This window comes from Cloeon dipterum, chromosome 3 (assembly GCF_949628265.1).
Source record: "Cloeon dipterum chromosome 3, ieCloDipt1.1, whole genome shotgun sequence".
Lineage (NCBI taxonomy): Eukaryota > Metazoa > Arthropoda > Insecta > Ephemeroptera > Baetidae > Cloeon > Cloeon dipterum.
The window spans coordinates 9,657,290-9,675,681 of NC_088788.1; the positions used below are offsets into that span (position 1 = coordinate 9,657,290).

General features: G+C 36.3%; 1 protein-coding gene across 1 annotated transcript; it reads left to right on the forward strand.

Annotated features, from left to right (window-relative positions):
* The first annotated feature begins 63 nt into the window (after positions 1 to 63).
* On the forward strand, positions 64 to 18,136 carry LOC135939457 (sialin). Its single transcript, XM_065483861.1, has 10 exons — positions 64 to 231; positions 8,576 to 8,641; positions 12,022 to 12,269; positions 12,607 to 12,849; positions 12,905 to 12,989; positions 14,167 to 14,387; positions 14,751 to 14,900; positions 14,968 to 15,100; positions 15,748 to 15,989; positions 17,115 to 18,136. Exons 2-10 carry the CDS (start codon positions 8,611 to 8,613, stop codon positions 17,292 to 17,294), a joined length of 1,533 nt encoding a protein of 510 aa, XP_065339933.1. The 5' UTR covers positions 64 to 231; positions 8,576 to 8,610; the 3' UTR covers positions 17,295 to 18,136.
* Positions 18,137 to 18,392: the final 256 nt, after the last annotated feature.

An 18,392-nucleotide genomic window follows, 5' to 3' on the forward strand; every position in this document is an offset into this window, starting at 1 on the left:
TGCTGTGCGAGAGGGGCAGAAAGCGGGCGATGGAGCGCGGCCGAGTGCGCACAAGCGGCTCTGCTGGCGTTGGCGCGGTGCTCGGTCGTTCGGTGCGCGAGCCGAGCCATCAGTCGGGTTCAGTGGCTCCGCAGCAGCCGTCGCATCCGCCTGTACCAGCCCTTTTCGCCTCTCTAAGCAGCCCTTGGCAACCCTCGCGGCGCCGCTCCGTCCCTTCGCCGCCACTTTAAGGTGAGTACCGGCCTCCACGGGGCCTCCGCAGACACGAGGGCCGACGGGGGCCGCTCGGAAGGCTCGTCGGCCGCAAGCCAATCGGCGGCCGCCTCCGCGGCGAGCCTCTCGAGCCGCCCCGACCATTGCCGGGGGCGTTTCCGCGATTACCACGCGCTAAAACCGTTTCTGCACACGCGAGGAATTCGCGGTCCACGTGGAAGGAATCTTCCTTCATTTTTCTAAGAGGAAATTCAATCGTGACGCTCCGGATATATATTTTTCGCGATTGGAAAATAAAAAAATGGCTCATTAAAGGGATTTTGTTATATATTTATCTAGGGCACTTGATTTTCAGACCTAATTCAAGCATTTCGCTCCAAAATCTGCTCAATCTGACAAAACTACATTGAAATACGATTTTATTTGCAATTTAAAAATGCGTACAAATTTCTTGTTCCCAATTAGAAGTAATTTCGGTAATTTCAAAACCAGTTAAACAAACTCGAAAAGATGCACATTTTTTAGGGTGGCACGTTTCATGTGCATGATCTAATTATTATTTTTAAGTGAAAGCACAATCAATATTAACCATTATAAAAATTTTAAGGTAACTGATTAAATACTGACATCATTAAAATATGATAAAATATTTTAATTTTAAAAATGAATGAATAATTAGTAGCATTAATTTAGACTGTGCATTTTAATTGCATAATCCTCAAACAGTTAAATCATTTTTAATTTTGAGATAACTCTTTCAATAAACCTCTCGATTTTATGTTTACGGAAGACAAAGCCAACGGCAACCGTTGTAGTGCAAAAAATACGTCTTATACTAGAGGAGAACAAGCGAAAAAGGGCCGGTGAGCCGCCTCGTCGTCGGTTTCCTCTCCTCTCCAGCCGCGAGAGAGTGTGTGCTTTTGTGCAACACGGGGCTTACTTGAGTGAAAGAGAGTAAAAATAAAAATGCGATCGAGCACACCTCCAGCTGTAAAACACGCTCTTCGTTATCAGCATGACGTCTGCGGGAATTACGCACTGAATATTTTATTTCACCACGAGAAATTTGTCTAGGCATCTCAAGTGGCATTTTTTTTGTTGCATGCGGATGTGAAATTTTAAATAATTTTCGGGCCTGTGTGGAAACAGCAATCGAGCGAAATTTCAAGGACGAGAACACGAGTGTGACACGGATCGAGGTTATCTCTGCGAGTTCAGAGCAGATAGATAACAACTCACGCATCATCCTTCCAGAAGGGTTATTATGTACTCAACAGAGGCCAGCTCTAGATAAAATAAGGTTCTTTTAAAAGTTTTATTTTAAAACTTCATACACTAAAAATTTTGCAAGTCTTGATAGTTGATTTATTAAAATGTTTTTAACTTTAAATTTTTAATACACATTTGTTTTTTTTAGCATGTAGGACATTTTTTTTCGTAATTTTCCTTCATATTTCTTTAAAAATTAATTTAAGAGCTTGTGTCATCTAGCAATTGTCAAACAAAAGATTCACATCTCGCTCAATTCCATCTAGTGTAAACTTTGAAAAAATGTATATGAATATTAATAAGTAAAACTAATAACAATATCCACGATTCATCTCATCATTTCAACTAATCTAATTTAATTCTATAAGTTGATGATTCTTATTCGGTTCCCCTTTTCTCGTTTTGTCACTTTCTCCGCACGCAGCAAGGGAAGGCGATTTGTCACTTTCTACACAGCGGCAGCTCATGTCAAGTCAAACGAACAGACAAACCTGAGGAACCAGTTCATATTTCACGCCTAGCTGTCCATCTCGAGCATATATATATACAGATCCGATCAGCGCGCAGAGCTAATCTCGGCAATTCGGACGGAATCTCTCAGTGTGATGATGAAATTCAGAGCAGGGCTTGACCTTTTGCGTCCACTTGTCCAATTAAGATGCAAATTGTCGCCGCCACGCCAAATCGACTGGATGTTTCATCATTTTGTTTTAATTCAGCGTTAAATTGAAATTCATTCTCGACTTGTAAGGCTCATGCGGGAACTCATTTCAAAGTTCATTATTTGAGTTTTAAGCAATCACCCTGAGTTTAAACTCGCTGGGAAAAACTTAAGTTAATTAAATGGGCCTTTTAATTTAAAAAATTAAGGAAGAGAAATATGTTTACACGAGAAAGAATATTTTTTGTCGTATTTTTAAATTATCCTGGTCTTTTATTATTACTGCATTACGACCCCTGTGCACTAAAGATAACTATTAAAATGTTAATTTCAGTAACAGTTTATTTTGTGTGGTGACGACAGGTTTAAAAATAAAAATAAAATCAGAATATCGAGCATAAGAAATGAATTTCCACCTTTTTTCTAATTGAAAAGTGGTTTTCATTATTAATTTTATTCAAAATTTCGATTAAGAGCAAATCAGTCATTTTTCAGGTCTATAAATCAAATGAAATATGTTTCTCTCTCTCTCCCTCTCTGCTCTATCATTTGGTTTTCAATTATTCATATTAAAATATTTATTGACAATGAGTTGCAATAAATATTTTTGCGTTCTTGAGGCTCGTCCGCCAAATTGGGGGAGTCAAAGTTCGAGCCGACAAACATCTCTGTTAGCGCGTGACGTCACGTGGCCAGGTCAGAGCAACAGAAGACAAGCCCCCAGAAAACGCGCAGTAAATTTTACAAGCACGATGATTTACGAGCACTAGCAGAGAATTGAACTTCGCAATTCGAGCAAGGGGCGAAAACCGGTTCGCACTTTCTGGCACTCGGCCTTGAACGCGCATTATTTTTTGGCTTATATGCATTTGCGTGCCTGAATGATTTTCTCCATCCTTGTCCGACTTGTCGCTTTTAAGCCGTAAGCTTGTTTTACAGAAGGTGTATCGACCTGGCAATTCGTGTCACCTTTGAGTGGACCGCGGCCGAAATGCGATCCGCGCACATTTCTCGTTTTCTGCTGACAATGCGGGAAAGATGAAACTCGCGCGCGGCACGAACGCGCACGTGACGATCGGAATGAAGTTTCATTCTACGTGCAAACACGCTCGTATACAAAGTGAAACAAAAGAATTTCGATTTAATTTAATTTATCGTTAATTTAATTTGCAGCAAAATCTTTTTTCTTCAAAATCCTGGATTTTTAATAATAATTTTTTTATTTAAATGAGCCTTCAGCATAAAAGGGGGAAATATTGTCTTCCAACAATAAAGAAAAAATACATTTTCCGTGTTGAAATGAGCTTATCAAATTTTAAAAAAGAAATGAAGTGAATATTTAAAAATATAACAAAAAATACCCCATTATTTTTTTAGCATAAAAACGAGCAATTAACACAACTATGTATTGATAAATTATATATTTAATTTTTGCTATCTAGAGTTGCTAGCCTTTTAAATTCCAGTCTGAGGTAATTAAGGTCTGGGATCAGGTGAGACCTTTACCGACACTTTGAAGGTGCAATTATATCGCCGCCTTTGGCGTCGATTTGTAACGCAAGACTCGTAATAATTATTGCTGGTCACTTAACTCGCATTACGCTTCGCATAGACGTGTAATTTTGCCTTTTAATCGACATATCTTGATGAAATAAAAGGTTTACTGCTGCAAAGTGAAAACAACTGTCCTCTCGACGCATGCATCTTAACTCGGTGCGTGCACACAAGCACGTCCAGACGTATTAAACAAATATTTAACAAGTTTTAAACGCATTGTGTTTATTATTAAAAAACAATTTATGTAATTTAAATTTGTTTAATTATGATGAATTTTCGAAATTAGAGAACATAAATGTTTATTTTTAATTTTGATATTTCCACTAATGACTTAAATCGAATTTTATGAAAAGATATTGACCACAAGCATGGTTATAAAGACCCAAACATAAGTTTAATATCGCAAAACAGTTATGGAAATTTGTTTCGAAGTTTTTTCGCGGTCGATTTGGTTTGAATCGGTTCGGTGGCCGGTAATAAGCGCCTTTGTACGGAATCACGTTACGCGCGCGCGAGAAGGGAAACCCACGAAATCAGGCCTCGCTTTCATAATGCAAAAAGCATGTTGTACCTCCCTGCACTACACAAACTTGAGCTCTTGCGTGCTACCGACTATGCAAATTAAATTTTGCTCTCGAGTTACGCAAAACGTTGAGCTGACACGCCAGACAAATATTGTTTAATCATGCTTTTTGCATAATTTGCTGCAATTTATTTATATTTACAATTTCTATTGCTAAATGTCCACATACTGCACAAATCATATTGATTTTCCGTGCTAGATCTAAGTGAGATAAATAAAAAAGATTACATCTCGTATTTTTATTTTCATTTACAATTTTCCTCGAGTAAAACTTTTGATAAATTAATATCACAACCTTTTGCAGCGATACCCTTTTTAATTTAACAAATTTTCCTCAATCCTCGTAAAATTGAATATTCAAATCCGTACATGTGGTGTCGTCGATAGGCACCGAAAATAGCATGCATCCGATCCGCTATTAATTCCGACTCGATATTTTGGAGGTTGCTCCGCGGCTGTGACGCGCAAAAGCCAGCCGACCAACCCGGCGTCGTCGAGAGCTGAAATCGATTTTTGTCGGGGAAACGTACCAGCTTGCACTCCTGCCACGGATAGTGCGTTTTTGTTGATTCGACAAGAAGTTAAACACTGCTGGAAATCAGGCCATAATTTAAATTATCTCCCTCTTATGGAGAGTGAGAAAATATTTAATCGATAATAAACAAACTTCGTGAGTTGCAGTTTTGATTTTTGCATGAATAATATTTGATTGACAGCCGCTGATTGGCTATCGCTCACACCCAAATGAATTGCGGTTTCCTTAACTTTAAATGAAGAAATTTTCAGTGCACATCTCATTTATGATTAATTAACCGATTGTGTTTCATTATCATTTTACATTTCGATGCACAAGTCCAAATAGTAATTACCAAAATAATAAAAGAGAAAAATCATGATAATTATGAGGGAGAAATGACAAAAGGCATGCTAAAATATATTTCAAATACTACAAATTAAAAAAAAAATCTGAATCTGCGTATTTGTGTTGATTTTCTTGTGTAATGTTCGGCTCTCCATTTCTGTGTGCATCAAGGTCTGCGGGCCCGCGATCATCAATCAACACTCGGTTGCCAGCATTATTAGCATAAAAAGTCAGTGTGGTTCTGATAATGCGTTGGCATCATGATGATGATGATGAGTTTTGGCTCTCTCATCCCGCATCCTTCGCGTCCAGTCGCGACGGACGAGTGAAAAAAACCTTCACGCCGCAGAAGTTGCACGCAAAAAATATCAGGCTCCGTCGAAACAAAACGCAACAGCCGTTGAAAATTTTAAAAGGAAATCTTTAAGATTTTTTCTTAGAATTGAATGAGACATTAATTTTTTTATTCAAAAAATCTAAAATAAAATCGATAAGATTTTACGCAAGGATATTTATCATTTTTTGATAAAATTTATTTTATATTTCGTTCAGTTTGAATTTCTACTGTTTTGTGTTCTATCAAACTGTCGTTTTATTTATAAATTATTGATTTTTTTTCAGTCAGACGAAAATGTCTACTGACACAGATTGCGATTGGAGATCGAAAGATGATTACAATTGAGACATAGCAAATAATGTGTACTAGCGTTACGCAACACGCAGCCGACAATGAGTGGTTTTTGCTGATAATATCAGTTATCAATAACGCGTGTTCGCAGTTCCAGCCAGGGGAAATTCCTCTCGTTCACGCGCTATCGAATGTAATAACATGCGACTTCACTAGACTATATTTACACACGCGCTGCTTTTTTGCACTCAGCCTGACAGATCTTACAAGCTTCCCTTAAAAAATTTTATCTTGGATTTGCAAGAACCCGAATTATCCTTGTTTCTAATGCATAAACTAATCCCGAAAGCCAAAATTGAAATTTGTAGCACATAACATTTTTGAGAAAACTGGCTGAAAATTTAAAGCATGCTTTCATAAAAGGTGAGGACTGTCTCCATACTTGAAATCTTATTTTAATTCTCAACAGAGAGTTTCTCCAAAAATTTGTTTTACACCCTTCCATAGATTTTGACGAGAGGAATGGTAGTTTGCCAAGAAAATAAAGTCCTTCTCTTTCAGTATAGTTTATTTTGATTAATTTTACATGGGTTTGACTTTCTTGTGATTCGTATGCTCTTTTCCATAACTTACAGTTAGTAACAAGCTCTAGAAAATTAGGTGGTAAAAAATGAAAGCGCGCAGCCCTATTACCTGCAGCTAGCTCTAATTTGCTCGAATCTCTTCACTTTATTCAAACCAACAGCCTAAACGATCCCAAGATTAGTTGCTTCCATTACTATAGTTTGATACGCAAATTCATCAGCTCCAGCAGAAGATTGTGTTTTAAACCGAGATTTTTAGAGTGCGTAGTTTTTTGGCGCTCGAAATTTTCTGCTGTGTGTGCAACTGTGCATGGTCCGCCTCCGCTCGTCTCTGCTTTTTTGCTCTCGTTTGACCGACTCATTGTCAGGTGGAGGCAATGACGCATCGAAAGCGTCAAAGATATTTGTATATATACACATGAATAGATCCAGCCTCCCTTTGTTTTTCGCCGTCTGGCCTTCCGGCGGCAATTTACGCAATCGTGAGGCCACGCCTGCACAAACAATAATAACTCTATTTGACTTTTGGAAAGGGCCTGTCTGATGCTCAAAATTTATTAGTGTGCAGTTCATTCGACTACATAAACAAAAAAAAACTTAGATTGGAAATGAAAACAGAATTAAATTGTTTGTGAATGTTTTATTATGCCGCACATTAGAGTGGATTGATTCAGGAAAACAGTTTAAAATTATTAAAATTGTTGACCTCAGCAAGGAGGTGATCAAAATTTTAGCATCAAATAATAAAAGGCTCGTTTTCTATAGCGACGTTTTAAAATTAAACTGCTTGCCGACAGTGCCATTATCTATTATTATATTCGCTATTTTGCATTTGAAAAGTGCAAAGAGTGTCATTTGAATAAATTAAAGCGACTTCCTGGCCGGTTGACCAGCGAGCTCTTTTCTTTTATTAATCAACACCAATGAGTCGAGGGTAGCAACAAGTAGTGTCAAGTTATAGCCAGTTCTCTTTAACCCTTTTGCCTTTGGAAACATTAACTTGACTGCTACTCGATTGGATGAGTGTGCCGCGCAGGAACGGTACCAAAAACGCCCATTGAATTCAAATGAATCATTCGATTTATTTTGTGGGAGTGAATACACGTGAACCGGAAAGTACAAAAAATTAGGTTGGGAACATTACAACATTGTGTCTGATTTTAATTGTGAATATTTAAAACGAAAAAATGGTATCGCTAGCTGAGCAATAAAATAATCATTTCAGATGTACAAATAATTCTTTTGCTCTCTGCTATGAATTTATTATAAATAAAGCAGCAAAAGTAAGAAAGGCGAGTTTTAGAGATTTGCTTTCATCATTTTTAATCAGCAAAATCGTAAAATGTACACAATATATATTTAGTGAGACAAACGTATAGTTTAATTTTAAATATATTTTAAAATCTTTTTGCTCAATGCATCTGTCTAAAAATCAAGAAAATAAAAACATTTTACTGTTTGTTATAAATTTAAATTATTCTTCGCTGAAATAAGTTCAGGATTGTCACCTAATAGTGAAAATTTGAAAGGAAAAAATTAAATAACACGCTCTTGCACTGTACAGAAGCTGTGTCGAACACACAGACCCCATCAGTAGCAAAATGTATAGCACATATTGTATTAGCTGCAGAGAATCCTGACTTCCGTCAAAACGTCTGGCTTTTATTCATATTGCTGAGAACAATCGAAAAGCGGACACATTAAAGTGACAAATCTTGTAAACCCCACCACTCATCTTCCCTAAAACGAATAAATTCAGAGACTCAAAATGAAAAACTGGTTCTGTAAAATTGAACCTCTGCTCATTCTTACAAGTAAGACAAATTTTCTTCAGTTTTTATATTTTATTTTTATTATTGTTGTTTAATCTTGCCAAAGTCAAACAAATAAGACAAACTGTTTGCCTGTGACACAACTGGACAAATGAACCCTGAACCTTACAAAGTCACGCGGCAAATCAGAACTGATATAAAGATGTGAATGGTTACAGGAAATTAAAGAGCTAACTTTTCCGTTCTGAGAAGGTAGAAAAAGATCAGGTAGAGCGAATTTTTGTAAGAGCTTGCTCGGCGGATCATAAACCTTCTATATTATTATTTAAAAAGATTTAAAAAGCCTCTCTCTAGTTCTCAAATCTAATTAAAAAACTACAATATAATATTCTATATAGATTTAAATTCGTTCAACAAGTTTTAATTTGACCTATTTATTGTTGCAGTTTCCTCCGGTTGATCGTTAAAACCGGCAGCAGCAATGGGCAAAGGCATCTTCACGACGATTTCAGGTAAGCTCGATATCACACCAATCAAATTAGAATTTTAGATCCATAGCAGACGAACAGGAAAAGCTTCTAACTAACGTGTTTTGGACGTGCTGAACCAACTTAATTGGTTCCTCGAATTCGTCAGTGCACAATTAGCGGGCGTTGTTGTTGTTGTCTCGGCCAATTTGCGTCGCAGCAGCTGATCCCTTTTAAGACGGCCAGCATAATCAGCCGCATGTGACTTTTTACAATCGATCGACTGCTTGTCTTTCGCTCACTCGGCTCGACTTGAACAATTCTTACGTACACTTTGGCACCAGGCCAGCCAGCACTGCAAGTCGCCGCGCGCGATTCCAGCCGCAGACTTGTTGCAGAGTTATTTGCTCCCACTAATTGCCACCTGTGTGCTTTCCTCCACACCACAGCGCGTGACATTAAAATGAGAGAAATTCTTTGAGCAATAACTTTATTTATAATTGTTTTAAATCACTTAATTTTGTTAATTGCAATTTTAAATAGAGATTTTTGGCAATTTCACAATTAATAGTTATTAGAAATAGGAATATGATTGATACAGAGCACCAAATAAAGAAGACTTGTAATGGAAAATGTGAAAAAATCATTTTTAACTGTGCTAAAACGAAATTTTAAAGTGTTCGAGGCCGCCAACTGATGGCGCCACCGTATATTTTCTTAAAAATTTAATTTTAATGCACTTCCGCTGCAATTTCAGATTCAATCCTGCCCATGTGCATTCTTCACTTAATATGTTTTCTTTTGAGGCGCTGAAAACCAAAATCGGATCAGCCAATCGCCGTAGAATCATGAAAAACTATTTTTTGAAATAAAAAAATATTTTACAACGTTTTTACGGTGAATGGCTGGACTCATTTTGGTTTTCAGCACGTCAAAGGAAATTAAATTAAGTGAAGAATGCACAGTGGCAGGATTGAGTCTGAAATCGCAGCGGAAGTGCTTTAAAACAAAATTTTTAAGAAAGTCTATGGTTGCGCCATCTATTGGCAGCTTCAAACACTAAGGGTTTATGCAACTGGTCAAATTGACACTTATTATTGCTACACAGCAAAACAAATCAAACGATATCATTCGATGTCGTCTTTATTTTATAATTACTGTGAAATAAAGTTTCAAGTAAGGAGACAGGGCTCTTCATTTCAAACGAAATAAAAAATACAAATTTTACATGCAATTTTCACCTTAAAAATAAAAAAAATATATAAAAGAATTGAAAAAACCAGTCTACCTCGGCCAAATTAATTAGTCATTGGAAAATTTGTTATTTTTTGGGGGGAGGGGGATACAGCATGTAAATTCCTCTGTGATTTAAAAAGTAATTTGTCATTATCACTTTGAAACAGACAGGGATAAGCTATATAGTACGTGTTCTTTGCCCTACTTAATCGCTTGCACGGGCAGCTGGTGTTTGTCTCGCGGTGCAAAAGTTCTTATGCAACACGCACGCGGTGACGCTCGTTCCTTGTGTCGCATTAGAAATGCGCATCAATTAGAATACACTTATCAAAACGGCGTTGCCGCCTCTTTCTCTGCATCAAAAGTTCAACGCTTCGCGGTGACATTGTTGCGGTGAAGGGTTAGCGTGGGCTGCAAAATCGGCTCGAACAGAAGAGCCGGACGGACGACACTCGAAAAAGCACTTTGGCGTCAGAGTGTCACGTGGAGCCGATTTCGTCCCCTTGCAAACACACACACGCTCCGCGCCGACCACGTGCTCTGGTTTCTCGTCTATTTTCGCGGGCGCTGAGAGAGCATTAGAGTCGTCGCCGCGGTGAAATTGAGAGAATCGCTCTCACCGGCTGGCTCCCTTGCGTGCCTAACACGCCGGTGAACCGCAAACCTTAAATGCTCGATTGGCGCATTTTTGCAACACTTTTTATGTCGAAAATGCACTTTGCCCCCCTCTGACTAACAACTAGAACTTTTACACCTCCACAGGCTACTAGAAACATGTTAGAAGCAGAGTGATTGGGTTTTTACGTAGCTTTAAATGTCTTCTTAAATTGCAAAATTCTTAAAAACTTTATGAACCTTAAAATTGAGGAAATTTGGCCCAAAAATTTAAAGCGAGCACGGTCTCCCTGATAAAAATCAGGATTTATTTCGTATAAAGTGTAATTCACCTTCCGATGGATAGATAGTGATAAGAGGAATCGAAATCAAGCGAAAATTAACGTTAAATTTTTTTAAAAAGTTTCGTAAAATCTGAAATTTGGTCCTGATTTGATTATTTTATATTTACGCAACAATTTAAATTGGTTTTTCATTTTTTCTTCTTTATCAATTCAAATTTCGGTGTTGATTTTGAACACAGAATAATTTTGTATCGCAGTTAATTTGGCAAATAAAAATCTTTAGACACAGAAAAATCGTCTGGCTGAAATGATTGAATTAAACCGCGGCAATTTTCAAAGGCGGTCGTCTGGCGGTGTGCGATCCTTCTTTGTGTTTCGTCTCGCACGCACCGCCATGCTAATTTTAAAAAAGAAAGAAAGAGGCGAACGTGACGCAAGTCGTGAATGAGTGCCATCGACACATTCCCTGCGCCTGTGGGTCGGTCGCCTGATAAAAATAGTAAAAACATTCGATCCTCTGAGTGGGAGAGAAAATGAAATTGACGAAGGATAAATATTGGTCAAAAATATTCCTGAAATCACAAATGAACTGTTTTTATGGTCTCGTCTTGATAAAGAAAATCTGCCAAAACTTGGCTCTTATAAAAAAATATTGGTAATATATTTAAATCGATATATATTTTTACATTTATGTTTTAAGATTTGGTCCTTAGAAACTGCTAAAGGTGTGAAGCAGAGTATAATTTTTTTAAATTGAGATGTTTGTGTTTTGCTTAATTTTAATTGTTTTGATAATTTTACACCCATTATTTTGTAACAAAATTTTTCCAAGAAAAATTAGAAAAAGATAGGAAATTGCGATTTGTTAATGTTTACTAATTAAATAAATAATTTTGAACAAAACTTTAAAGTTAAGTAGCAATTTAACTTTGATTTAATTTACATCATTAATATGAAGATTTCTATTCATTTCCCTAGAAGTTTCTTAATCTCCGTATACCAAGGAAAAAAATTAGATATGGGCCAAAAAACTTCAAAAATATTGACAGTTTCAAAGGAAATTCGCTTATTTTTGGCATTAAACTGAAAAGTAGGTAGATTTTAAGAATTTCACAGCCAATCTACAGAGATAAGGAAAGATAAAAATCGACCAAAATTCCGACGGTATATATCAGCTAAATAATAAATGTTCTTTTATAATTTAATGACTGTTCCTGCTTTCTCAGAAAAGAAACAGGACCCTATTTAATCAGTGTTTGAAATAAAAACATGCATTTGTTCGTTTTGCAGAGAAGCTAACATGCCTGCAGGTGTTGAACTTCATGGTGCTGACGGGCTTCATGTTCAACTACATGTTGCGCGTCAACCTGACCATCGCGATCGTGGCCATGGTGGAGCCGACCAACAAGACGATGACAATCGACAACGACACCAACACGGCCCACTACCACGAGTACGAGTGCTACAAGCCACCGGCAGTGTCTATCATTCCTGAAGACAATGCAACCTCCGACGCCACCATGAAGCCGCCCGTGGCTGTAAGTTTTTTTTATTTTATCATATATTAAAAAAGGAATTTATTTTTGTGGCAGAACAAGTCGTTCAAAACTCGAGTGGAGCTTAATGCAATTAATTTTGTTCTGGAAATCAACCATCCCAAGTTAATTCTTTTTAAATAGTTTAACTGATTATTGCAAAAATATTAAAAAGTTTGGATCCGTTTAATTGAATCATAATTTAATATATTATAGTGATTATTATAGTTTGTTGGCCTACTCAAAAAATTCCAAGAGAAGTGCTGAATATTTTGATTTATTTTATTTTTAAATTAACACCAAAATGAATCAATTAAAAAAATGAACTGTCCATTTTCAGGAGCTCGAGCAGACGCGGTTCAACTGGGACGAGCCGACGCAGAACCTGATCCTTGGCTGCTTCTTCTGGGGCTACGTGCTGACCGAGTTGCCGGGCGGGCGAATGGCCGAGGTGTTCGGCGCCCGCAGGATCTTTGGCTACTCGATGCTGATCGCGTCCATCATGACCCTGGCGACGCCACTCGCCGCCAACATCAGCCACTACGCCGTCGTCGCGCTGCGCGTCGTCATTGGCTTCACCCTCGTAAGTATTAGTTTAGCCACCCTGAGAGTAATGTCGAGCTGTGTCAATTGCTCAGGGTGCGACCTGGCCAGCCATCCAGCCCATGGCTTCCAAGTGGATTCCGCCCATGGACCGCAGCAAGTTCATCGCCAACATGATGGGTGAGGATTTGTCTCTTTTCTTCTTTCAACCGTTAAAAGCAAAGGGACAAGAAATAATATATGATCTTTGATATAAATTATTTTATCCCAATTTAAATCGATGAATCCTCTCTGCTTTCGGATCTTGTTGGTGTGTTTGCAACAATAATTGCACGGTTCTAAGTAAATAGAACTCAAAAGTTTTAAATATTTTTTTTTGTAATTTTATGTAAATAAGATTAAACTGCAAAACCAGAAAAAAATTAGATAAAATTAACAATAGTAAAATTTAAGAACATTTTATATGTGTTAATTGTTAATTTTTTAATTATTTTAATATATTTAAAATTAATTTTTAATAATTTTAAATTGTTATTTTTAAATAGCTAAGTTAAATTTAAATATTTTATTTAAAAAGCTTTTAAATAAAATATAAAGAAAGTATCATCCATTTTGCAGCAACGCGATTATTTATCTGTAAAAGGTTATTTGATGTGTGTTAACTGTCCATCTTAATAATATTTTTAATAAGCTTTTAATTGAAATAAAAATAAATTATCATCAATTTCGTTGCAACGCAGTCATCCACCTATAAAAGGTTATTTAATTGCGTTTGAGTTCGTAGAACCTTGGTTATTCTTGCTAAGGTAAAAATATACTTAAAATATGAAAATTTAATTTTAAGTAGGGTTTATGTAAGATTTTGTTCTAATTTTTTTGGTGTGGCGATCGATATCATCCACCAAAAATTAGTTGTGAACAAGTTTAGTTTCAGCTTAAATTTGAAGAATATTAGCAAAGAGATTTTTTAAAGAAATATTATAACGAAAATATCCTGCACATTCTTTTTAAATATTTTCAAATATTAAAAAAATTTAATTCTGAACTATATAATAGGTTTTTGCGTGATCCAAGTCAATTGAAAAAAATTGATTTATAAAAGGGCTACTGGACCCATTGAATAATATTTATTTTCACTTGAAGTTTTCCTCTTTTGGAATATCATCCATAGGAAAATACCAGAATTTAGGCCCTTTCAAAACAAAAATAATAAAATTGCATGGTCCACAAGCATTGTTTTGTCAATTAAAATATAAAACACAATAAGTTGTTAATCTCAAAACTGAAGAGGTTTAAAAAAAACATCGCCGACTTGTCCCAGAATTTTAGAGAAAACTAAAACAATAACATTTTTCAGCTTCTTCGCTGGGTGCTGCGCTAACGATGCCAATGTGCGGCTACCTGATCGCCCACCTCGGGTGGGAGTCTGTGTTCTACGTCACCGGCACTATTTCCATCGTCTGGAGCATCCTCTGGTTCCTTCTGGTCTTCGACTCGCCCGCCGAGCACCCCAGGATCGCTGACGAGGAACGCAGGTTCATTGAGAACGCCATTGGAACCGGAACTGCCAAGGGAAAGGTCAGTTACAAGATCTATTTATTAGATATTTTTTTTATTAAATTGTTGCTAACTAATGATGTGTTTTTTGTTTGAGAGATTTGAATGCCAATTTCTAAGAACAATAGGCGTACACCATTTCCATCTAATGAATTTTTTATTTATATGTTTGACTTAAAAATTTTATTAATTCAATTATTTGGCCATAGTATAGATACAATAGATAGTTTTAAATTTAATTTTATATTTTTTCCTGTATTAAATTTAAAGTCAAATCTATATTATCCTGTGTGTTGATTTTTGCTCGCAATAAAGGACGGAAAGGTGACGAAATGCGATTAAAATGTCTTCATTTTTTCCTAACGAGATGTATTCTTCTTCCAGCCTCCAAGTGTGCCATGGGGCAAGATGCTGACCTCTCTGCCCGTGTGGGCCATCATCATCACTCACGCTGCCAGCGTGTTCGGCTACTTCACCGTCGTCAACCAGCTGCCTACCTACATGAAAAATATTCTCGGCTTCAACATCAAGGAGGTGATTAATCGCTGCGTTCTCTGTGATTGTTTGCGTTATGGTCTAAATCCACAATCTCGGTCCTCAGAACGGTTTGCTGTCCAGCTTGCCCTACTTTGGAAAGTACTTCTTCGCCATCACCACCAGCTACATCGCTGACTACCTCCGCAAATCGGGAACACTCAGCACCACCGCCGCCAGGAAACTCTTCACAGGATTTGGTAAATTTCAATTTCTGATTTTATCCTCGATAAAATCTAATGATTAAAATATTTTTTAACGAAATATGGCAAAGTTCAAAATATAGAGAGCAAATTTTATATTTTTTAAAGATAATTTCTGATCTTCTTAAATCAAAATTTTGCTTTGCTCACAAATAATCAGTGTTCATAAATTTTGCAATGCACAATAATGCACCACTGTTTTTTTTTGCGTAAAAATCAGCTGGAAAAAAACACCGCATTTTCCGAATTAAACTCCGTAAAGGTCACATTTCGCGCCAAAATATTCATAAATTTTGGAAAATTGCGACGAAAGTTAAAATTCGCGGTCTTTTTTTGAAATCAGGACTTTTTTTACTGATTTTGTAAAAATCCCTATGGGCATTCATATAAGAATTTTATTTACAATAAAAATTCATGCTTCGGAAAAATGTGCAAAATTGCAGGAAAACAGTTGCGGTTTTCCGGAAAAATGCAGGTTTTTGAAAACCCATTAAATAATAGAAATTTACCAGCATTTTTATATTTGGTTAAAATGCTTTTTTACCTCAGGTTGCTCATGCCTATTTACGCGGTTTAAAATATTCATATCTTAGCAAAAATTTTTTGTTCTTAAAATTAATTGAATTCATATTATCTCTTTTCAGCCGTGGGTGTGCCAGGTCTGTTCATGATGTCGCTGGTGTTCTTCGGCTGCGACCGCTTCTGGTCCGTCTTCTTCTTCACGGCGGCGCTGACCATCAACGGCGCCGTCACCGCTGGCTACCTTGGCAACGGCCTCGACATCGCACCTAATTTCTCTGGCACCATCTTCGGCCTGGCTAACACCCTGTCCTCCTCTGGTGGCTACATCTCCACCTTCATGGTCGGCGTTTTCACCAATAACAACGTAAGCCAAATAAGATTTATGATTTAAAAACTAAAATTATTTAATCTTAATAAGTTGCTATATATTTATTTTTATTGTAAAAAATAATTGAAACATTATTTCTATTCCAATATGTATAACAAAATATTTTTGTTTTTTAATAATATATATTTCAAGTGCTTCATCAATTTACTTCAGGAATTATTTCAGAATGAAAAATTTTTAATTACCTTCCACATCTCTGAATCACGTTAATTATATCTATTTTCTAATAATTCTTATGAAATAAGGGTTTTTAAATAAGGAAATAAGTCTCAATATGGAAACTTTGCGTTCAGTTCATTGAGGTCATTTTGAACCTAAAACTAAAGGGTTAAAATTGCCTAGAGCATTAATTCTGAGACAAAGAATCAAGATTAATAATTTAAACAAATTTCTTACTCTTTGAATTACGCAATTTTAAGCCATTTTGACCTCATTTAAACCGTCCAAATCGTCTGGAAGTCTAAGGAAATATGCATAATTATGTTTCACATGTGAGGAAAATATTTCTAGATTTTATTTTTGGTCGAATTTTTAACCAGATCGGTTTTCCAGTCTAATTGTGATTATTTTTTTAACCATATTTTTGGGTTTAATCATTAGATGCATAACTTTCTAAAAAATTTCATTTTTTTTAAATTTCCACAAAAATGTAGGACTTTCACAGAAGGATTGCCATTTAAATTGAAAAAAGTTTAAATTTCATTTCTAAATTGTGAGCCAAAATAAGTCTTAAATCATATCTTTTGCAAAATATATTTAATTAAACAAATTTTACAAATTCTACATTATACGTGAAAACAAAATAAACTGATATGTATTTAATATAAATTTTATGTTTTCTTTTATTTGGTTATTTTTTTTTTAATGTTTATTTTATTTTTTAATTAAAAACACTATAAATCATAATTATATACTCCCCAATTTTTGTGTTACATATATTTCCTTAATTAAACACTTAAATTATAACAATTTTAAGAAACTTATGTAAAACCTTTGTGAGTTCCATATGAATTCACAAATACTTTGAAAAAATATTGAGCTTTTGGTTTCTGATCAAATTTAAATCTAGCAAGAAGTAACCACTTTATATGATTTCTCCAGCAAACATTCAACCAGTGGAGCAAGGTGTTTGGCGTGCTGGCCGGCACGTACACGACAGGCGCGCTGATGTTCCTGATCTTCGGCTCTGGCGATATGCAGGAGTGGAATAACCCGAAGAAGGAGACCAAGGAGGACCCCGAGGCGCAGCAGGAGATGCTGCCCGTGCGCACCAAGCACTGAGCGAGCCCCGAGGAGTCGTTGGCTCGGCCCGGCCCGGCCGCCTCCGCACGCAGCAGCCAGAGAGAAGCATTTCATCGACGCCCTGTTTGCTTCCTATATACCCACGCCGTAAATCACAACAAAAAATATTATTCGAATGCGAATTCAAATCTGTTCCATATTAGTGAGAGAGAAAGAGCACCGAAACAATTATGAGATACATATTCGTGTCAATTGCCGCAAATTAATTATTCTATCTATACAACTCAAAGTACATAATGAAAAGTGTCTTAAATGTCAAATTCCATGCTTTTTTTGTGCCATTTTTCAGCCGTTTTCACTCTTAAGAGCACAAAAGCGAGTTTTCGAGCTGCTTTTGCTGAATCATTTTCAACATGGGTTGTGAGAGTGAGTGCAGAACTAGAACGAATGAGAGAGAGAGAGAGAGCATATATATATTTTGTAGTCCGTAAGTGTATAACTGTTTTCTGCCGACTCTTCAGTGGCAGCAGGTCCGTGTCAATCTTGGCAGCAATAATATTCAGGTTTAGAAAACTAGTGAGTGTGTGTCAGTGACGCAGAATTTTAAGCAAAGTGTTGAGATAGAGAATTAAGAAAAGTGTCGGTAGGACGTTTGTTACCAAAATTAGACACTGTATTTTGAACCGGCTGGCGGGAAGCGCCAAAGTGAGAAATTATCAATTATTGTAATACATACACGCTTCCACCGCGAATTTCATATACAATTTAAATCCTTTTGCTTTTTACTCTTTAAGCGACGACGATATGTATTCTGTTATATACGTAAAATCTTCGTTTTGTAGCAGCTGTGAAATAAAATTAAATAAAAACTTGAAATTTTATGTTTTTGCTCTTTAATTCCTTACACTGTTTGATGATTGATGTTGGCCAAATAGAATTAAAAAATAGTTAAACTGTGGCCATATAATAGCAACAGCACTTATAAATGTGTTAAAAGAAATCAGCCACGTTCGCTAGTTTTAAGACATTAATTAAAAAAGTGTTCTCTTTTTCATAGCTGCACTGATGTTATTAATTAAACTAAGTCAACATATTAATCAAAATACAATCATTTCCCAAAGTCAATATTGGTAAAAA